The sequence below is a fragment of the Diaporthe citri genome (genome assembly GCF_014595645.1).
Source record: "Diaporthe citri strain NFHF-8-4 chromosome Unknown scaffold_4, whole genome shotgun sequence".
Taxonomy (NCBI): domain Eukaryota; kingdom Fungi; phylum Ascomycota; class Sordariomycetes; order Diaporthales; family Diaporthaceae; genus Diaporthe; species Diaporthe citri.
Window position 1 is genome coordinate 875608 of NW_025064849.1, and position 22672 is coordinate 898279.

The 22672-nt window shown below is 42.9% G+C and overlaps 6 protein-coding genes across 6 annotated transcripts; 1 reads left to right on the forward strand and 5 right to left on the reverse strand.

The window, feature by feature from the left end:
• Nucleotides 1–657: 657 nt before the first annotated feature.
• Nucleotides 658–1829, reverse strand: INS49_009443 (uncharacterized protein; the record flags this gene model as incomplete). The annotated part of the gene is made up of 2 exons (XM_043170174.1): nt 658–1280; nt 1361–1829. 2 exons carry the CDS (start codon nt 1827–1829, stop codon nt 658–660), a joined length of 1092 nt encoding a protein of 363 aa, XP_043024739.1.
• A 539-nt stretch (nt 1830–2368) lies between these two features.
• Nucleotides 2369–4157, reverse strand: INS49_009444 (uncharacterized protein; the record flags this gene model as incomplete). The annotated part of the gene is made up of 8 exons (XM_043170175.1): nt 2369–2447; nt 2523–2622; nt 2694–2793; nt 2846–3146; nt 3211–3335; nt 3389–3709; nt 3806–3990; nt 4046–4157. 8 exons carry the CDS (start codon nt 4155–4157, stop codon nt 2369–2371), a joined length of 1323 nt encoding a protein of 440 aa, XP_043024740.1.
• A 67-nt stretch (nt 4158–4224) lies between these two features.
• INS49_009445 (uncharacterized protein) lies at nt 4225–4944 on the forward strand (the record flags this gene model as incomplete). The annotated part of the gene is made up of 1 exon (XM_043170176.1): nt 4225–4944. One exon carries the CDS (start codon nt 4225–4227, stop codon nt 4942–4944), a length of 720 nt encoding a protein of 239 aa, XP_043024741.1.
• Nucleotides 4945–8728: 3784 nt separating this feature from the next.
• Nucleotides 8729–10258, reverse strand: INS49_009446 (uncharacterized protein; the record flags this gene model as incomplete). The annotated part of the gene is made up of 1 exon (XM_043170177.1): nt 8729–10258. One exon carries the CDS (start codon nt 10256–10258, stop codon nt 8729–8731), a length of 1530 nt encoding a protein of 509 aa, XP_043024742.1.
• Nucleotides 10259–13780: 3522 nt separating this feature from the next.
• Nucleotides 13781–15709, reverse strand: INS49_009447 (uncharacterized protein; the record flags this gene model as incomplete). Its single annotated transcript, XM_043170178.1, has 2 exons — nt 13781–13785; nt 13987–15709. 2 exons carry the CDS (start codon nt 15707–15709, stop codon nt 13781–13783), a joined length of 1728 nt encoding a protein of 575 aa, XP_043024743.1.
• A 487-nt stretch (nt 15710–16196) lies between these two features.
• On the reverse strand, nt 16197–16631 carry INS49_009448 (uncharacterized protein; the record flags this gene model as incomplete). Its single annotated transcript, XM_043170179.1, has 1 exon — nt 16197–16631. One exon carries the CDS (start codon nt 16629–16631, stop codon nt 16197–16199), a length of 435 nt encoding a protein of 144 aa, XP_043024744.1.
• Between the last annotated feature and the right edge of the window lie 6041 nt (nt 16632–22672).

Consider the following 22672-nt stretch of genomic DNA (forward strand, 5'->3'; position numbering starts at 1 on the left):
AAAGACAAGGGTTATCACTGTTAACACCGCTGCTCCTGGTGGTGTGTTGACAGACCCTTTGTTGAATGCGCCGCCCCAGACTATCGAGTCTATCAAGAAAATGAGAACGAGTTTGTCGAAGGCGGCGGACCGTATGGGAACCCCTGAGGATATCGCCGACGTAGTCTTATTTGTCGCTTCAGAGAAATGTCGGTGGATAAGTGGACACGTTTTTCCTACAGGCGGGGGCATGTTTTAGCAAATACAGCAGACTCGGAAATATGAGGGATATCTAGTATAAGCGTTGCCCAGAAAATGAAAGACCTAGGTCTGTGTGAATTTCCGCGCTTGTGTTTTCTTAGGAAAGCTAGGAAAAGGAAACCTTCCCAGGCGCAGCGTGCACAGAACTCCCCGTTAGTAATGTGTACAGACCTCTTTAGCCATAAATTGTTCGGTTCGATATTCTGCATATCGCAGTATCCTAAAAGTTGCTTGCCTGCCAAGGACCGCTGATGACGAAGTCTTCCTGAAGTCTTCCAAATAAGGCCGCACCGCACAGTATCGTCATGAGTCTGCTCGGATATTGATTGGGACGATATTGTGGACCCTGATCATAAGACAATGGTAATCTGAGGTCATGACAGCTTTCCACGTATGTCCCACATATTGTGGCTGTTGTCACAGAGTGCCATAACCACCATTGGACAGGCCAGTGTCCTTTTGATCCCCATAGATTTTCCCAGCTGTCCCATACGACTTAACTTGGCTCACAGCCAATGCATCAACCTCATCCCGGGGCACCGCTCCAGCCGAAGCGAGAACATTAGTAACGGCATCAGCAGCAGTCCACTTCACCATCCCAGTAGAGGATGAAGCCCAGGGTGAACTGAGGACCACCGCATCCCCGATCTTGTTCTCTTGTGCGCCATTTAGCACTCCATCCAGGCTGGCATCTCCGTAGTTCCCAGTGGCGTATGCCTTCTGATTCGCGTTCATTTGGTAGTACCGATTGTCAGCCTTGGTCGTGCTGGGCCCGGCAATGAAGTAGTTGTTGATAATGTCATGGGAGAAGCTTCCACCCGTATTTGCCGCTGTGTATGCTGCCTGGTAGTTGTAGACGACATTGTTGATGTACTGTGTGTCATCCTTGGACAGCGGCTGACGGTTGTGTGCGCTGACCCAAAGGTTGCCGAAGAAGGTAGAAGGTCCAGTTTCGATGTGTGCCCCGAATTGTTGTCCGATGGGGAATGCGATGATTGAATTTGACACGGTCAAATTCACTACCCCAACGCCATCGATACCTTGGGACATCATAAGTCAGCAAATACTCTGTGGAGGGACATATTCGGTGGATTGATGGATGATTTACGGTCACACTTACTATCCCATTGGCCATACGCAAACGAGCAATGATCCAGAATGATGTTGGAAGCCTTGCCAAAATTCACCGCGCTTTGGCCTGTCTGCGAGTCCAAGCTGCCTTGCCGGAACCTCACATTGTTGATAATGATGTTGTTCTTGCCGCTGCCCGAGACTTCGGCAGCCATGATCCCGATGCCAGGGCTAGGAGCTGTCGAGCCATCGATCGTCAGGTGGCTTGAGAGGGAGACGGCTGAGCTCAGCTTTATGTATCCGGCGACATCGAAGACGACGATCCGGTTGGACGCACTCACGCAGTCGCGGAAAGAGCCCGAGCCCGAGTCGTTGAGGTTGGTGACATGGCAAGTCGTACCGCCTGTGCCACCAGTGGAGACTGCGCCGAAACCGACGGCCCCAGGGAAGGCGACGGCAGATGCCAGAGGGGCAAGCCCCAAAGCGACCGACATGCAACTCAGCGTGCTGAACATCATTTCTGTTCTAGGCACTTGAGGCTGAAGCCAAGCTCATGTCTTGGAAGCCAAGGAACCAGAGCTTGGCGATTTCAAAGCCTTTTATATTTCACCACTGGGAGGTTTGCGGTGTGTCATTGTCGCTGGAGACTTCGCAGAAGACTGAGGTTAACCGACACTAAATAGGGGAAGAAATGCTTGATCCCGAGCATGGTTACCACTGATATTGGAAATTAGAACAAGGTTTGGGTGTGTTTTTCCTCCAATCCCTACCTCCGGTCCCAATGTGGCCAAGTGTCATGATGCGCAATGTTACTTTGGGATCTGCGCACTAATATCCAGGGGTCGTTCTCGGACAACGCGGGGAAGACAGTAGCGGGATATTGTTGGCCGAGTACTTTCAGTGTGCCATGCCAGAAATCTATCTAAATCCCAAAGTTCAAGCTGCACGAATTTCGAGGACATTGATATGGCGCACAATCGATTGCGCCAATTACACTGGTATAGTATGCATTGGCACAACATGAAAAAGCAGGCAGCCCCTACATAAATATCTACGCCTAGTATTCTGTCTCGTTCCCATTTCTGGCAACAGAGCCACCTTCGGTGCCCTGGCCTTCCTGTTGATCTCGTTTTTGACTTCATTTGAATGATCAGTTATTCTTCCATAGCTTGATAAAAGTCGGGGTAGAAGTAAAGGGAACTTAAACTTACTCCCTTCGTCGGTACAAATGCCACATCAGCGTTACGCTTAGGATCGCAAGGCCCCCGAATAAAACAAGAATTTGATACCCATACTTGTACTTCGGGGCATCTTAGGTTGGAAACAGTACCACTGAAACTTAGCCCAAAACTTCATTATGGGAGTCCCAGAATCTGACTTACACGGTACCCAAAATACCCACGCATAGGAGACAACATTGGCTGTGCCGACAAGAAGCTGTCTCAAGCTTGGATCCCCTGCATTGAGCATGTTGGCCCAGCTCTTGCTGTGTGTTAGCCCTGTCGCGTTTTCATGTTCACCGGAATCCACTCACAATAAGCACAGGAGTTGCCGCAGAACCCGCATACGAAAGGTAGAATGCAAACATGAGAGCGCCCCTAGGAACATACCAGACCGAAAGGAGAATATTAGAGAGCATCATGGAGACTTGTACAATCACTACCATTAAGCAGTTCTGTCCTGTACGGTCCGCGATTGTTCCCCAAGTGACTGTGGCGACAATGTTCAGGGCGCTTCCTGCGGTGGGGTAGACGTTGGCATCTACAGTACCATATCCGACGTCCTTTAACCAAAGGTTGAAGTAGCTTGTAGCGGTGTGGCATGCGGCAACCATACTAATATTAAGCGTTAGTGCATTCAGCCGTCTGTAGGGATCTCAAGATACCATGTCACACTCACGTGTAAGGGACGACAAAGACCCAGATCTCCCATCCTGTGTAAATGCGTTTGGCTTCTTTCCATGTCAACTTGTGTTGGGCCTTCTGACCAAACTTCTCAATTCCATCGACACCGTAGCGAATATGCTATTTGCTGTCAGTAATCATATATCACCAACCAAATGCTTGAAAATGCTCACCTCTGGCGACCAGTAGAATGCCTTGGTGTTATGAGGCAGATCTGGCAGACCGAAGAAACCCCAAATTGCAATGGGAAAGGAGATGACAGCGTCCATCACAAACAGCCATCTCCAACCAGCAATGCCATGACGACCATCCATACTGGTGTAGAGCCCAGCCTGCAAATATCCACTGAACACACTTGCGATGGACTCAACCTGAAGGAGAATAGCCAGACGCTTGGTGAGCTCCTTGGGGCCGTACCAGCCACCCAGCATAGATATGTACCCTGGAAAGGTGCAAGCTTCGAAGAGTCCTATAAAGAACCGCAGTGCGTACATCTAGCGCACGGAGTCAGTCAAGGCCCCACACAAGTCACTTGCACATTGTCATGTGCCACTAACCGTTTGGATGTTCTAAGAGAAACCCATTCCCACCACCAGCAGGGACCAGACCAACTCGCAAGACGGGATCAGAATGGACGGGCGAATATAGCTCAGCTGCGACATTTGTGCCGGTACGCTGCCGACCATTATTCCGAGGCTAAACCAGGTATTCAACCAATTTCGCTCGTTGCCGTAAACGCTGAGGTCTTCCTGCATGCCGCTGATGAAGGCATTACCTGAACACGTGGGTCAGAAAATAGTGCAATTTCTGCAGGCACAAGTTCAACCCACTGTAATTCGCGGAGACAAGTGAGATATTGACGGGAACAATTAAGAACCTGGTCGTGGATATCGTGACACAGGGTATCTTGACAGCCAGCGAACGGGAGAAAGCAGGCCGCATCCTCTCACGTCTAGGCGATTCCCGCGACCTGAAGGCCCTCGCGTTCGTTCCCGCCGGAGGCTTCAGCATGCGCTCTACGAGCCAGCCTAATTCTCGACCACTAGATATAATTACTGTCTCCAGCTTTCGGATTGGCCTCTACCCCGTCGTCAACAAAGATTACCTAGCATTCACCCAGGACACTGACCGCGAGTGGCTCAGTCCGGACGGCGCATACCCCGAGAGGCAGAATGCGCCGGCGTCAGACCTCACTTGGCACGATGCGAGGGCCTACTGTGGTTGGCTGACCACCCAGTGGCGTTCAAACGGGAGCATTAGTCTCGAAGAGGAGGTGCGGCTTCCAACTGAGCCGGAGTGGGAGCGGGCGGCAAGAGGCAACCAGAACGACACGGGCGTCGACGGGCTGATTTATCCCTGGGGCACACCATGGCAGGACGACGCGGCCAACAGCGAAGAGACGGTGTTTAACAGTACATGTGCCGTCGGCCTGTTCCCCCAAGGGAGGTCACCTTACGGATGCTACGATATGGCTGGCCATATTTGGGACTCGGAGTGGTGCACAACTTTGTGGGGAGAGGACATGGCCACTCCGTCCTTTACATATCCGTGGCGGGAGGATGGCAGGGAACGCTTGGACGCGCGTGAACAGGTGCGGCGAGTGCTACGTGGTGGGTGCTTTTCAAGCCCAAAGATCAAAGCGAACTGTACATACCGGGGAAGTCTCGAGCCTTCTGGATTCTGGCGTGGTAATGGGTTCCGAATTGTCGTGGCCAAGACGGACACATGACCACTTGCCCATCTGTGGACGCGAATAGTGTATTTACTGGGTTGTTTGACAATCAACAAAAGCAATGAGACTCCACTATTTCTCGATATCAAAATCAACTTCGGCCCGGTAAGTACGATAGGAAAACCTGCGGGCCGGTGTCCGCTTCGAGGTCCATAGACTGACCATTGTGGCTAATAAATCAGAACACAATAGTGGAGTTAAATGTCGCCATTTGCTTCCAGACTCCGGGTACAGCACGAAAGAAAACTTCACCCAGGTCTTTCTCTCCCCGGAAGGCTAGCAAACGAACGAGCTTTAGCGTTCCTCGCTGCGCTGCCAAACCTTGGTCCATGGGTAATTATTGTAAAAGCCGCGGGACGATAAGCACAATATCAGCACAACCATGACCATCATCTCCAACTTTACGCTGTCAGCCTAGCGAGTGCCCTCGCGCTACCCACCGACTCGCCGGTCCCATTTTTCATCACCTTCACCACGTCAGACCTCCCTGAGACTGGGCAATCATGGTGTCCCGACGTGCGGGCCGCCCTGCCTTTTGGGCCGAAGACCCGCCCGAGATGTCGTTTGTTGAGGTCGGCCAAAGACCGGAGTAAGGAACCTATTGCCGTGTATCATATCTCACTGCTATAACCACAACTGTGCTGAACTTTCTTAATGCGATCAGATGGATCACTCCCACGAACGTCTTCAGGACCAAGTGGAATATTCACAATGTCCCCACGCTTGTGCGCTACCAGAGGATCGATGGTTAAGTGAAGGAGACGGGCAGATTGATCGAGGGTGAAATTCTGGTCGAGCACAGTCTGAAACAGTTGCTGGGTAGGTAAACGAGGAGTTCGACTAAGGTGCCCACAAGCGCAGCTCTCAAATTATCTCAATTTTCTCCAAAGATAAGTCCATACTGGAAAGAGTTTCACCCTGCATTATTCCGGAAACATAAGCTGGGCCGACAAGCCTGTAATAAAGCGGATATTGACGCAACACCAGCGGCACGCGCAACCTCCAACTAAAACAACAACATCATCATGTTGCACAACATGAGGTCCGATCCCTAGGTTTCCGTCAATGGTGAGGAATAAAGCCCTGGCCGCCGCCTGCTGATCGGTCGTTTCTGCTGCTCTGCGTAAATATTCCATTCGATTGAGATGCAGCACATCTTTATCACAGAGTTGGACTTCTTCCTGCAAAGGCTTAAAATCGTGTGGAGTGATACACTCGAAAGACTCCAGAAAGTCGGCGAAGACCGGTTTAGGACCAAAAAGCTGGCATAGATCTTCGTAAAAGCCGAGCACCAGCCTCTTTGCCCTCTCCTCAATGTGTCGTTCAGTGGGAGTATTTGTCATCAAAGTTGACTTGTCGCCGAATATTAGGCCCTCGAAGAGTTGACGTAACCTTCTCATCGAGGACATGTCGTCAACGTCGAGCAAACAGAAAGAATTGATCAGTTCTTTGCGATCCATGCCTGAATGGGCCATCCCCTGGAGGGGCGTGCAGCATTGGATATAGTCGAAAAGTATGGCTTGTATGCTGAGAATACTATACCCATCTTTCTCCAAGAAACTGCGGCGGTTGACTGGAGTGGACAGACGATGCCGGGACTCCGTCCCCCCATCCGCGTTGAAGTAGTTCGTTTGATGCCCGGCAAGATAGCGAATGTCGACGCCACCCATTCCGCGCAGATCAGGGGCCCAGGATGGAAGGTTGATGTCGTCGCCATTGAGTGGGCTCCAGAGGCCAGCTGTGAGAAGAGACGACAGGTTGGCATCCGCAAGAATCTGATTCCTCGCAAAAGTTGTGAATACATCTCTCACAGGGGCAGAGTAGTTGACCTGGACGGTGCGTGTCATAGCTTCGCAAACGCCACGCAACGCGTACAATTTGTCTCTAGGATCTTGGCATCGCAAGTGCCTTGTTGGGTGAAGGACGTTGTTGACATGAGAAGCCTCCGCCGAAGTGACACAAAAATGTGCGATATTGAATAGAGCCCTGCGAAACTCGAAAATCCAGGGGTATTCGACCTGAGCTGTGAGCAATAGAGTATGTTTCGACGAGACAACATCAAGCCACCTGAAATTTGACCATGGGGCCTGTAGTTTGCCGCAGTGGACGACTGCCTCCTTGGCCAAGACGATCTCCTGAAAGACCCACATACGATTCCAATAATCTCGCCGTAGCAACTTCGTGAGTGCTTTCGTACCAGCGTCGTCGTGTATAACGTTCGATGCGACGTGCTCCTCCGATATCTCATTGGCTGGTCCACAACTGCAAACTAGCTCGAACGCCTGATCCGCATGGTCGTACTCGGTCCCAATCCAAATTCGTACGAGGCTGGCTTTAGAATATATTTTCCCCATCAATTGCACCTGCTCATTCCGATCCTGAGTGCAACTTTGGTTGACGCAAATGTTGTCAACCCAGAAGATTGGCGAAGAAGGAAACGCCTGGCGTCTGAATTCCGACAACATTGAGAAAACATTGCCCATTACCGGGACTTCAAATCCATTGACTACGATAGAGTGAGCATTGTTGGTTTGCTCCCACCGATATGACACTGCCTCGTATGCTGGATGATCATTAAGGGATGTCTTGAAGAGTCGAGCAATGATTTGGGCCGTGCAGTCTTCAGCCGCTTCAATCTGCAACAGGCGAAATTCGCCACCAACGGTCAATGGGTCCTCATATATCAATTCTGGTCGAGTGAGCTCGGGTACGTAGTCGGAGATCTGGCACGATGATGGGGCTGAACTTGAGTGCATCATCACAAGTGGGAATTCGACGGGTGGCGTGGAATCTGCTCTTTATCTGCACATGTGAATTAGTCAATAGCGACGAATTCAAGGCAGGAAAATGTTTTACTTCATCCTTAGCATGTATTCAGCGCCCTTTCAAAGTATCGAGCTAAGAACGAGACTTTGGTTGGATGAGATGAATGATCTGTGCAGGCATAGCCGACCAACATCGTCCGTTGTGTTATTCCGTGGCCTGCCGTTCCGTATCTTGGACACTTTTCCACGTTGTGTTGATAGTAGAGGCAGCGACAGGCACTGTAACGTTCAATGACTTGGTAACACATAGCCATCCAAAGTTCGTCACGGCTGTGGAGGAGAAGGACTGGGGAGATGTAGTTATCACAAAAGGAGGAAACTTTATGTGGCCAGGGAACGGATAGTTTGCGGTACTGTCTGTCTGCATAAGCAGGGCACCCACACCGACCGATGGAGGCCTCGTGTCTATTTGCATGCGACCGATTCAGCCACAGGCGAAGGTAATCTATATGCAACACAGCCTGGAAATGCCTACATGGTACGGTCGCGGATTCGTTCCTAGCCCATAGCCTTCTGCAGTGTAACGTTACAGCTTGTGGCTAAGACCTGTAGCACAACCTCGGACACTGCGCTAGCTGTAGTCCAGCACCTATGGCGCATAACTACGGCAATAGATTGAATAGTCACTGATTCATACATAACTATATACAAACACACCATCTCGTATGCCCCTATGATGATTACTGTCGTTCCAGTTTAGTAGACTAACTCAGAACAAAGAACGTCCATAACATAGTAACGAAAAAAGGGGTCTGCCTCAGAATAAAGAACGTCCATAATATAGTAACCAAAAAAAGGGGTCTGCCTCAGAATAAAGAACGTCCATAATATAGTAACGAAAAAAGGGGGTCTGCCTTCGCCTATGTAACATTCTGTGCAAATAACGACGTTTCGACCAAATCACCTAACTGTAGAACGAGAGACATGACCATTGCGATATGGATAAAACTTATCTATCAGACAGGATTCGCCACCAGTGGCCGACCACTTAGCTCCCGTGCGTCAACCCAGTTACCATGAACCTGAGCACGCATCCGCATTGGAAGCTCTATCACAGCGGTAGGACACTCAAAGTCCTTAGTGTCCATGATTACCACACTACTGAGGTTAACGTCCAGTCGGTCAACGACGAAGATGATGTGTCCATCACCCTCTGGGGAGTCGTCGGATCGGGGAATGAAGACGGGTTCCTGGCATCGGGTGTTCGGACCAGGAGAGTAGACCTTCAACTCCCCGGTGCTCTTGTCAAGCATTGCCGTTGCATTGAGACTCTTGAAGATGTGATCTCTGCGTAGAGGCTCTTTTGGATCCGAGTGAAACACATTCATGAAGACATATTTGTGAGGCTTGCAGTAGAACCGCTCGTCGATGCGCGGGAACTCATTCGGAATGTCAACCAGGGTGACGGGGTCCGGGAGCACCGCCTGGTCTGGCTGTGCCGTATCGATCTCGAATCGCACATAGTCCACAACGGTTTCTTCCGGCTTCCCTCTGGACAGCCCGTCCCAGAAGGGGAACAAAGGATGCTTGGGCCAAGTCCCCTCGATGTATACTTTTCCATTCTCTTCCCACGCACCGCCAGAGTGGACGATTTCCGAGTTTGTGGGATGAGAATATATCCGAAACTCGTAGGGCTTCCATCCCGAGCCCGCTAAAGGTTGTTCCGGGCGGCGGGGGGCAACAATGAAATACGCAGGTCTGTCAGAGACCCAGGTCATTGTAACGCCACCCTTTTCAAAGTTGGGCTCAGCGGGCCACTGGCAAAAGACCAGCCAGTTCTCGGTTATACAGGCGTCGTGGATTGGTCCTGAGAAACGAGGCTTGATGCGATGGAGGTTTTTAACCTCACCATCTCGGCTGATCGAGTAAGAGATAAGCTCAGAACTGTCCTCGTTGAATCCCCACGTGACGAGCTCATCGACATTTTGATCGATTTTGGGATGACCAGTGAAGGTTGCTGCGCCCTGCACCTGGTTGCCGTAGGGGTTGGAACCAGTTGTTTCAAGTGTGTCGGCATCCAAGGTCCACGCGTATCCCGTCTCGTTCAGAGCGTGCAACTTTCCAGCCCAGTAGAGGACGTTTATGTTGGAAGTCGTCTGCAGAACGGCACGCACGCATGGGTGGTCTTGCATGGGATTACCCACGATCTGGACAAAGAAGCTCTGTCTCTTCTTCCTCTCGAACTTGTAGCGGTCGTTCTGCACATATCTGATCTTGAAGTCCACTTGCCCCTTGTGAATACGAAAGGCGCTGACAGTACCGTGGTTGTCAAGTGGAATGTGTCTTTCGAGCGGAGGGGTGAAATGGTCTCCAGCGACTCGATAGAAAGTTCCATCAATGCTGTCAGGTATAGTACCTCGCACCATCACGTCCCCAATTTCTCCTTCCAGGCGGATGGGCATGTCAAAACCACCAAGATCTTCTGTCCATTGCCATCGAGATGACAACTTCTCTGTTCCCTTCAGAGGTGTTGGTTGAGTAGCCATGGTGACGGAAAGTTCAAACGAAGTTACAGTAGAAGTAAATTTTGAAGTTTGTTGAATGGTTTGTGGATGTTGTTAAAAGAGAGAGATGCATGAGTTGAGGACCAACATTTACCGCAACATCACGTCGGACGGCAGGGCTTTTATCCCATGTTTCCATAATCGACGGTAGCACGGCCTCGCATTGCACGCAGCCGCCGACGACTGCGAGGTCCGCTGAGTCAGCGGCCTTCGGCTCCGGCAGGGCGAGCGGCCCAATCAGTGGGCGGCGATTTGTTTCAAGGCAGTCCAGGGCGCTCGGTCACCCCCCCTATTCCCCCGCATTCGAGAGCCTCACGACAACACAACGTGTGCCGAAAACTTCATTAGACGAGCAATGATTGTTGATCAACAAACAATATTCGCTGCGCAAAGTTACCGCGTGCACAATGCCCATGCGACGGAGGGCTTGTGATTCCTGTCACAGGCGAAAGGTACGACGGTCTCATCCGGAATTTGCAACTCCTACATGCTTTATCACACCTAGGTTCATGCCAGGATGTTGCTTTGTGCTCCTAGGTATCGCGATCGTTTGTTCTATGTCAATTAACATCTCATATAGATTCATTGCGATAAGGCGCTGCCTCGGTGCGACTGGTGCAAGCACCACAACTCGTCCTGCAATTATGAATCCAGAAACGGTACTATGAGAGCAGAGTTGCCACGGTAAGTCGTGGATGCCCGACCCGAAGCCCCGCTCTCTCCTTGGCCATCCTGACGTGGATACTATTGCTGGCTCACGTGTTTTCAGTCATGCCTCGGGCAAAGACCTTGCTAGTGGCATCAGGCGTATCGAGCTTGCCCTCGAACTGATTCAAGAAGGATCCGCCTCCCGACGTCTGCGATCCAAAGAACAACAACCGTTCAAACCCTCGGCAACCTCCCCACAACGTTGGTCACCTTCACTCAATGACTTCACCTCCTGGCCTCACGGTCTTCCGCAGGACTTCACCCCAGGCGGACGGCTGGACTTTGCTGGCTGCCACGTTGCAGATATCAGCTCTTTCAATGCCACTCCATTCTTTTCCAAGGCCGGATGTGACTGGATTCGTTCTCGAACCGGACAGGAGCCATCCTTTCACAAGCTGTACGATTCAGGACGCCCCTGGAAAGCTCAGCTTTGGAGCCCTCCATCCCTGTGTGTTGATGGTTTTACGCAGTCAACTTCGGATTTGGGCCTGCCTAGCAGAAAGACTGTCGAGCGACTTGTGTCACTCGCCTCGGCCTCTCGCTTCAATCACTTATTCCCAATCATCGACAAGGATGTCTTTCAACACTTCCTAGATGCGGCATACCCAGACATCGACCGGTCGCCATCGCTAGATTCAATTAGTGCCAAGTGTTGTCTTTTTTCCTTTATGGTACTGGTTTCTCGGATTCAAGGGGAATGGGACTCCACTTCGGCGGTAGATGGCAAGACATTTCTGGCCAAGGTCCATAGCCTGATGCCACAGGTTCTATGTCAATTGAATGTGACGAGCCTCTACACGGTCTTCTTTATGGCAAGTATTTATGAAGAAAGACAAGGATTCCTACGAATCCTTTTCTCGGAGTCTGTACTAACATTGCAAGATGATAGTCTGCATATTATATAATATCCGGTCATCTACAACAGGGCATGATCTTTCACTCACATACATGCCGTATTCTGTTTGCTCTTGGTCTACATTGTCATGCCAGCCCCGTTCCTCCAGACAATCCCCATGAGTCAAGGAATAGTCAAGGAAGAGATCACACGCGCCGCCTCTTCTGGCTAGCGTACTGGCTTGACAAGGAGCTATGCCTTCGCACTGGTCAGCCCCCTTCGATTGATGACAGCTATTGCGACCTTACTATGCCAGAGAGTTTACTGGGAGCTGGAGATCGGGCCGGAGAAAGCAGCATTATTTCGCGGAACGAAACATCAACTTTCTTTACTTCATTCCCAGGCCATCTGCAAATGGCCGTCATCAAATCCAAGGTCTGCAAATCCTTATATTCAGCATCGGCCCTCCAAAAGTGTGCCGTCGACCTCCTCCGCGATATCCGCGAACTCGATGATGAATTGGAAGCATGGCGCCTCCAGGTTCCTCTAGCAGAGCGACCCATCCTCAGCATCTTTAGTCCAAACGCCGCCAACATCGAGCCGCATAGCCCCCAGATTGCTACAATAAAGAGAACTCTTACGCAATTTGAATATCTCTTCCTTATTGCTGCGATCCATGAAGCTAGTGGGCGCTGTAATAGCTTTGATGATGGCGATGGCGGTGACTTGGAAGGCATAAGCTCTAGCATCGCAATATCGGTGCAAGCGAGTCGTTCATCATTAATTTTCCTCCATGCTTCCGCCACGGTCGTTAATGAGGAGAATTTCTGGTTCGTCATCATCTTCTTTCTCTGCATTGTGCGAACCTTTCTCTTTCTCTAACAAATGCCTCAGGTTATTTATATTCCACCCTCTATCGGCCATTCTCACCCTTTTTTGCAATGTTTTATTGGATCCACTCAATTTCATATCACGAGAAGACCTACAGCTTATGAGCTCAATTCCGCGGCTACTTAGAAGTATGCGATCACAGCCGGTGACATCCGAAGCTGAGTTGTATTTAAAGATGATTGATGAATTTGTTGCGGAATTGGTTCGACTCGGGCATTGTGCAGTTGAAAAGGCCAGCACATGAATGGGATTTCTTTTCTAGATTAGCTTTATAGAGAATGCCCAGTCCTTGTGAGAACTTCCGTGCCCACACTTGATCTTATTCCGCTTAAACTATAAATCGAATTGAGTAAGATCTAGCATATAGCAGAGTTAAGCTACTGCATTGTTAAATGCTTTTGAATCTCAGCTTTATAATTAAAGTTACATGTAAATACAATGATTCTAAAAGGGGTAAGTAATGAATTTCCACTAATAAGGTGTATGCTCTCTGGTTAACCTCTGAAGATTAATTATAATTCTACTTTCACACAACAACTGAACTTTAGATTAAACTACCTTTGTAAATAACGATGTATAATGGCGCTATGAGATATAATATCCCTGTAAGAACAGCGTAATGTACTCAGCTCATTATAGAGTATACATGAGATAATTTATATATTATAATTTGGAAATGCCTGAATGGCATGGCCATGGATTTGTTCTTAGTCTATGCCTTGCAGCAGTATAACATTACAGCTTGTAGCTAAGACTTGCAGCATAACATCGGACACTACTAGCTGCAGTTCAGCACCTGTGGCGCACATGCAGGATGCATTTCCGCTTCCACGCCGGTAGGTGTAAACGTTTGGGTGCAGGAGAGCTAGGCCCTCAAAATGAGCACAAAATTGTCAATGAATTGGTTTGTAGTGCTATCAGCTCCGTATCGCCCCATTTCTCGAACCAGGGAACGAGATATACATGTGTCCTTGGCCAACACTTTCATGCATGCACGATGTTTATTTTGAAATTATATACACCAGCATCATTAACAAATGCATCCTGAGATTATTTCAGAACCGCAGCTCTCAGACTATGTCAACCCGGCCGAAGGATGATCCATTTAATAAGTCCATCCTGGAAAGAGCTTCCCCTTGCATTGTGCCAGACACATAGGCGGGACCAACAAGCCTAAAATATTGTTCCTGTTTGCGTAGTATGACTGGCACGCGACAGCCCCGAACGATGGCGACAGTATCTCCACGCTTAATGTTTCGGGGACAAATGCCGATACTTCCGCTGCTGGTGTTGAACATGGTGGAGTCGCGGCTATCTCCATGTAGTAGTGTTCTTTGCAGATACTCTAGCTCATTGCGGTGAAGATCATTGCAGGCTGAGTCTGGGGACAAGCTCTGAGACTGTAAAGGTATCATATCGAGGCCATGAATGTTGAACGACCTCAGAAACTCGTCAAAGGCTGGGTGAGATCCATGGAGGCGCCGCAAATCTCCGAAGAAGCCGAGAATCAGACGTTCCATTCTCTCCTTCAGAGTCCCATCAGAGTCGACTTTGTGTCCATAGAATGCTGAGTTCTCTGACACCGCGACTTGAAAGAATTGACGAAGTTTGGGCACCGAAAAGTCGCCCCCGTCTATTAGACAAAAGGTACTCAGCAAATTGCTGCGCTTTGCCTCCTCGTTGATCTCAAAAGGCAAAGCTTCCATGGTCGTTTCAAGCAAGAGCGCTTCAACCTGGAGGATGTTACGACCAGACTCTTCAAAAAACACAAAGAACGGATCATTGCCATTGTTGTTGTCCGCGTTGAAAAGCTCAAGATAAGCACCACCTATGTACCTGGTGTCGACGGTAGTCGTTCCACGGAGATCAGGCACCCAAGAAGGGAGGTCGAGGTCATCGCCGTCCCCAGGGTTATACAGACCAGCAGTAAGAATCGTGTACAGCTCACCGCCAGCCTCGATCTCACCTTTCGCGAATGAGGTGTACACGTCCCGTGCGGGAGCCAAATAATCGACTTTCAGTTTCCTACTCAGTGCCTTGCAGACACCGATGAGGGCGTAAAGCTTATCCCTTGGGTCCTGGCAATGAAGGTGCCGTGTTTGAATGATGACCGCGTTGATATCCTGAGCTTCTTCCCGAGGGATAGCGAAAAGCGAGATTCTCAACAGCGCTTTCCGAAGGTCGAGGATCCACCCACGCCCGATTTGAGCATCTGACCAGAGCTCAGCATATCCGGAGAGTTCTTGAAGCCACTTGAAGTAGGTCCATGGGACTTCATAGCTGCCGCAGTGAACAGTGACTCGTCCCGCGAGGACAATCTCTTGGAACATCCACATACGGTCCCAGTAAGACCGATGCAGGATCTCATTGAGGGCCCTTGCCCCTGCTTCGTCCTGAAGAACCCGCGCCACGGCATCCGCCGGTGAGCATTCGCCGCAGTCGTGGACTAGTTTGAATGCCTCTTTCACGTCTGAGCACTCTTCGCCAAGCCATACCCTAACAGGGGATGCTTTGGAATAAATCTGACCCATCAGAGGAACCTGTTGACTGCGCTCGACGACATCCATCTGATTGATGCAAATGCTGTCGACCCAAAGAGGCGTTGGTAGTCCACCGCTCTCGGCTCGCAGTGCTTTCAAGGCCAAGAACAAATTCTCCGTCACAGCAAGTTCAGCTCCATTGACATCGATTGTGTTCTTAAAAGATCCTTCCCAGCGATACGACAAAGCCTCAAAGCTTCCGGCGCTGTTGAGAGGTAATTTGCAAAGATGGCCAACGATTGGCGAGTCCGGAGATTCGGACGGGTCCATGAGGAATACTCGAAAGTCTCTTGGTGCTAGCTTGCATTCTTCGTAAACTGATAATAGGTCCTTTGGCGGTCTTTTTGGAAGATATTGTGGGGAGTTTGGTTTCTTCTCTGAGGGAATTGATGATTTCTCCATGCAAGTTTCTGGCGTGCTATCATCTTGCATGAACCACGACTTCAAAATCGAGATCATGTTGGAAAGTTCAGTTTGTTGCGCAAGATCTGGAAGAAGTGAGGTGTACTATAAGCAGTCTGTGAAGTCTGCTGGTCGTCTCAAATGAAGCCCCAAGATAGAGGCGGGAATGCAACATGCCAATACAATGATGATGTAGGAACTAAGAGTCATACGATAATAATCAACCGCTTTACTGCGATCCCAAAGCTCTGGGTGGAACACTTTTATATATATGACCGTACATATTTGGGACGACTAAAGCAGGAGCGGCGGATCCTTGACGACCTATTAGCATCCCAGAACAAGCGCTGAGTGCTCTGGCGGTATGGTGCACCAGAGGCCAAGACAACTTAGCCGCGCACATCAAGTTGGACCCACACGCCGGCCTCGAACGATGGATTGTACATTTTAACGTCGGTTGATCTTCTGGATTTTGTGTCGACTCCAAACGCTGTCATCCTCTTTAAGTTGTTCCTCCCAGGCTCCTCAACTACAGGCAAAACACCTATTCACCGAGGTGCTTCCTAATCTTGGCTGATAGAAGCCGCTCCCGCAGCTGGCGCCATTCTGACGGATCGAAATTCCAGCTGCCGCCCTCCCACTCAGCAGCTTCTCTGAGCCAAGATAAAAGCCACTCCGATTTCTTGCGTGGGACACGGACGGTCTCGACATCCCCGACAGTCTCGGTTGCGACACCTCTGCCATCCACTTCAGGAAGACACTCTCCCCTTGCATCGAGTATCTCATCTGGCTTTGAGCTTTCAGTCCCCTCCGATGCCCCGTCTTCATCGATGATGCGTGTCTCGGCGTTGGAACCCTTGTTTATCTCAGGATCTTCATCCAACACTTGACTCCTATCTAGCACAAGACTGCTGTCTGTATTATCGAACTTATGGCTCGCATCCGGATTCAGATCGATGTCAATCTCGATGACGTCCATCTTACACGGCTCTTCTGTAATTTCAGCCACATCTACTTGAAGAAGTGCTGCCATTTTAGAGCAGCCCGATGCAATATCAATTGCTGGCGAATTGCTGTCCATCTTGACTGTTGTGCGATCTACCTTCCGCTCAGCGGAGTTACAAAGATGATGCACCAGATTTGATGCGTAATGGGTGAAACCATGAGCACTTATGTTTTGGGGGATTGAATGTATTCTTGACGGGTCGTGAGGGAAATGCAGACTGATGGCCGCACTACTTGGAGGCTTTAAAATGTTCTTGGAAGTCGAAGCCGAGTATCGTGGTGCGAGAGGAAGCAATGAAGAAGCGGAATTGACATCGAGGTCTGGTGTCGGGGGTGTTGAAAATCTGATTCAATGAATTGGAGGTGTCTCGGGCGCCGACAGGAGTCAGGAGTGGGGGTCTAAGCGAGCCACGGTCAATGGATGAGCATCCATACATGTTGGTCTCCTGCATACAGCAAACGTGGCTATGCTAGGCTCCAGAGCGGGACATTCAACTGTGGGTAATTCCATGCACAAGGTAATGCATGTGACGCGGCCCGCGGGGCTGCTTTCCTGATTCGCCACGTCTGCCGCAGCGCGCTAACAGCCTCTTAAGTTTAGGACGGGGCAGCTGGCCGGCGAGGTTCGCGGTACCTTTCGTAGCTGCTGGATAGTAACTAGGCAGTCGTACATATTATTTCTCCAAGGTTGAGGCACCGCCGTAGAGGTGGCTTTACCGGCTAGCCATAGCTAGTAGTTGCAGGAAGCCAGCCCGAACTTCTCGTCTAACTTAGCGCCTAAGTTGGCTGAAGTCTACCCTTAGCTTTAGCTTAATTATATTAAAATTAGCTATAAATATTTAAAAAAAGCTATCCCATTAATAAACTTTATATATTTCTTAAATTAAAATATTTAATTTAAAAAAATACTTAATTATATAAAACTTTATTTATAATATTATTATTTTATGTAATGGGCTTGGGCTATTGCCCAAGCCGTAATGCATGCCCGTGCCGGGCCCACACTGCACCCAACCCTCTCACGTGATGGGGCACACACTTAAAAGATAGATCCAGAGTTGGGCCCTTTCAGGGCCTAACTTACTTCTTAGATATTGCAATTCATAACTCCTTTTGGGTACCTTCCAGCAGACGCTTAAGGCCAACCCATAACATTTTAATTAAATAAATATTTTTATTTTTATATTAACTAAAAGTAAAATCCTTAAGAAAATATTTAATATAATAAGATAAATTTATTTATATTAAAAATTAAAAATATTTAAACTTATATTAATTTTAATATAAATATAATAAAATTTAATATAAAAAATAAAAAATTATTTTAAAAGTTTAAGTTTTAAAAAAAAACTTAAATAAAAATCTTAAATTTATATTTAATTTATTTTAAAAATTAATTAATAAGTTAATTATATATATATTTATATTAAAAATATTAAATATTAAATTAAAAATAAATATTATATTTAAATTTACTTTTTATAATATATTAAATTAATATTAAATTTATTAAATATAAAATTTAAAATAAAAGTAAAATAAAAGTAAATTTATTTTTTTAATTATAAAATAAAAGATATATTTAATAATATATTATTTAAACTTAAATAAAAAGTTAATAATAATATAAGGAATAATTAATATATATTATTAATAAAAATAGCTTATATATATATAATAATTATTTATTACTTTTATTATTTTAATAATTCTTAAAGTTATTAAAAGATTGCTTAAAGATGTAATAATTTTTTCTTTTTATAAATTATTATAATAATATAAAATAATATAATATATCTTTATATTTATATTTAATTAAGTATATACTTTTAAGTTTACTTTTTATTATAATAAAATATATCTTAGAGATCTTAAATTATTGGTTATGCTATTTAAACTTAATTTCAATGGTGGAATGGCGTTGAAATAGTATTAAATGCAGGTTACTATGCTATATTACATGGCTTACCGAAACAGGAAGCACGGATATTAGTGATGCTGGATCGTGTGAGGTGTATGCCAAGGGGACTTGAGGAGCTATTTGAATCCCTCTTTGAATTTATTGAGGATTATCAGATACAGAGGGCTGTCCTGCTTCTGGCTGTGGTTATATATACGGCGTAAATGCTAGGCTCCGGGCATGACTAGTCCAGCAGCCTGGATGCTGCAAGTTACCACATCTCAACGTGCTTTAATGGTGGATTAGGTACAAAAGAAGTGGTGTAAAGGTACTTCATGCGCGTTAATGCGGTCGGTTCCCAGTGCCTTTATTTTTTAATAATACTTTTTCAGTGGCATTGTAAGAAATAAAAAACGCTGCCAGTGTGCAGCTTAAAGAGTTTATATATTTTAATATCCCCCCTTAAGCTGTATATTGGGCTTATAATTATTAAGTTAAAATTATTAATTGCTTAGGGACTTAAACGCATAACCTTATATAATCTTAATATTAAAGTAAAAACCCTAAGTAGCTAGGCCAGGTAAAAGCCTTTGTATGATTAATCTGTCAGATTCTACACCTCCTTTATGGTGGAATCCTTATATGTATGGTTAATTTTAATGGTTAACGTAATAATATCTTAATTCTTATTCCTTTAAAGCTAGTTAGTGGCGAGGGTTGGTTTTTTAACCTATGAATATTAATGCCTAAGGCATTTACCATTATATTACCTATGCATATATAATGAATTTACAGTTTTATAATGAATTTATCGTTTTTATAATAAATTCACGGTAAATTTATTAATTTATAGTAAATTTATAATAAATTCACCGTGTAATTATCTAGCCATAATATATTTATCGTTAATTGGATTTAATATACCCCCTTAGGTGAGCAAGCACTAAGAGTTTAAACCTTTTACCCATTTTCCATTGCTAATTACCATTAAATAAACGTATCTTTCGTTAATATTTCCTTATATAAACTGTTCTTAATATTTTGCATGCTAAGTTATTAAAGAAATCCTTTTTATTTTCCAACTAATAGCGCCTTTATTAATTCATTTATAATTATTTATGCTAATAATATATATTTTATTATGATTTTTCTATTTTATACTTTTTATTATAACTAGTAATTATAAATATCTATATATTATAGTTTGATTTTAAGCATAATAATCTTAAAGTTTATTAATTTAATAATTTAAGTATTATTGCACTTAATTTTAATTATTTAGTTATTTAATTTAATAAATAGCTTAATAAAAAGCCAGTTAATAAACAATATTTCTTTTATAGCTTATACCAAGGCTAATAATTTAGCTTCCATAATAAATATTATAATTATATCTTGCTTATTTGCTCTCCATTTAATAAGTCCTTTAAATAGTTTTATAGTAAATGCTTATAAGCTTTTTTTATTTAAGGAATTATTAGCAAAAGAAGCATTGCTTATAATAATAAATCCCTTTAAATTTTAAAAATATAAAGCAAGATACTTAATATATAGGAGATATAATAACATTTTATTAGCAGCATTATAATATTTTTAACTTAAATTAATTAAGAATTATGCTAGCTATAATATAGCAAAAGCAATATTTAATTATATAAATATAGCGGCAAATAATAGCAAACTAATCTTCTTTTAATATAAGTAAACTTTAGCTTTTAAGATAACGATAATATTTAGTAATAGCTTTTTAAAAGTTATAAAAACCTTATAAGAAATATTTATTTTATTAGCTAATGTAATAATCTTCTTAATATATGCGATTTAAGCTAGCTAAATCCGGTAATTTTCATAATTTTAAATAATTTCTATGCTAAAAAACTATTAAATTAAATTTCCTTTAATAATTTTATACTTTTCTTAAAGTTATTATTCCAGCTTATTTACTTATTTTTAGTAATTCTTTTAATATACAATAATAATGTTATTTATATAAAAGAAAATAATAACGCTCTTCTTTATATAATAGCATAGCTTATATAATATTTATTAATATTTATATTAATTTAAGGTTTTTATAAACTCTTTTTGCTATAGCAATAATGAGATTTAAAAGCTATATAACGCTTTATTTAGCAATAAAATAATTTCTCTCTATTAATATTTATATAGTATTTATATAAAAATATCTTAATTAATTAAAGTATAAATAAATATATTTATAACATTTATATTATATAAATTTAAAATTAAATTTCGCTATTATTGCTATTAATATGTAAAAGGATTGGCTTGCTAAAGTTATAGCATAAGTTTTTTATATTTATCTTTTTATTTACTAATTTCCTTAAATAATTAAATAAGCCTTATACTTTTAAAAGATTTTATATTTATTAAACTTATATATATATATTTATATGCAATTTAAGATTTATTTTCTTATTATATAGGAATTTTATTTTTAAATCTTAATTTATAATCTTATTTTAATATAGCTTTATAAATAATTAGCTTTTGCTTATTTAAATAAATATTTAAATAAATAATTCTTTAAATCTTTATATTATCTTAATAGCTTAAAGAAATTATTTTTATATAATTTTACCCTTTAATAAAGGCATTTCTTAATTTATATTTTATTTAATATCTTCTTATTTAATTTAATTATTAAAGCAGCTTTAATGCTAATTATAAATATAAATTACTATAATATATTTATAATAAATTCATTATTTAATAAAATCTCTTTATTTAATTATATTTAAATAATATAAGCTAAAAATGCTAATAAAAGAGTTCATAGTAATATAAGGAGCACTTTAAATTTTACATTTATATAAGCGCTGTTTTCTTAATCCGCTATAAACCGCCTTTCTTAAGCGTCCTTTATATTTCCTTTTAAAACTCCTTCTTTATTAATATTATTTTCGCAATCCGTTGTAAACTAACCTTCCTTTAAGGTTTCTTTTAAGAAATTATCTTTAAATAAATCTTTTCCTTTTAAGTTTAATATTTTATTATTTTTTAAAAAAGCATATTCTTTTATTTATTTTATAAAACGCTTAATATTTATAATAAGGAGTTTATCTTTAAAACTTTCTTATTTATTATTAAATACTTTATATTTATTAAAGATTATATTTTTTATATTAATAATTTTCCTAATAAAGGGAATTTATATTTAATAAATATTTAAAAAATAATAGCTTATAAAATATTTAATTTATATTTATAGCTTTAATTATTAATATTATCTTTTCTTTAATTAAGCATTTAATATTATAATATATGCTTTATAATTAAAAATATATAAGTAAGTTTAATTTAATTTTAAATTTAATTATAGGATATTTATTTATTTAGTAATTGCTTTATAAAATTTAAAGTATAATATTTATTAATTTAGGCTATATATTAATATTTAATTATTAAGATATATTATTATATATTTAATTTTTAGCTATAAAAAGTATAAAAGCTTTAAGCTTATTTACATTGCTTGCATTTTCTTTTTAATTACACCCTTTAAGCGCTTAGCATTATTATTTTAAGCCTATATATTTAATATTAAAGACTTAATTTTAATATATTTTAACTTTAGAAATTTCTTTACTGCTTATTTATAACTAAAAATTTCTTTATTATACTTAATTATTTTAATCTTTATTTTATATTAAATTTTCATTATATTATAAAAAGATTTAATTATATTATATAATGTATTATTATCTTAATTTATAAGGTAGTAATTTTAAATAAGTTTAATAACTTTATATATTAGTAAAAGTTATAATATATAGTTATAAATCTCTTTTTCATAATTATAGAAATTTATTGCAATTCTCTTGCTTATTTATTTATAAATCTCCCTTAGCAATTAATAAATTTATTGCATGATTTTAGCAAAAATATATGCTTTATACTTTATAATAATAGGTTTATAAATTTACACCCCTTAAGATAAATTTATTAAATATTTTAAGGCTTTTAATTTTTAAATAACTTAATTATTTATGCTAAATAATAGCTTTGCTTATAAATAGCCTTTTCTTAGTAAATATTATATACTTTTTTTTTTATATATTAAAAGAACTTTAAGTGATTTTAAATTAATATTT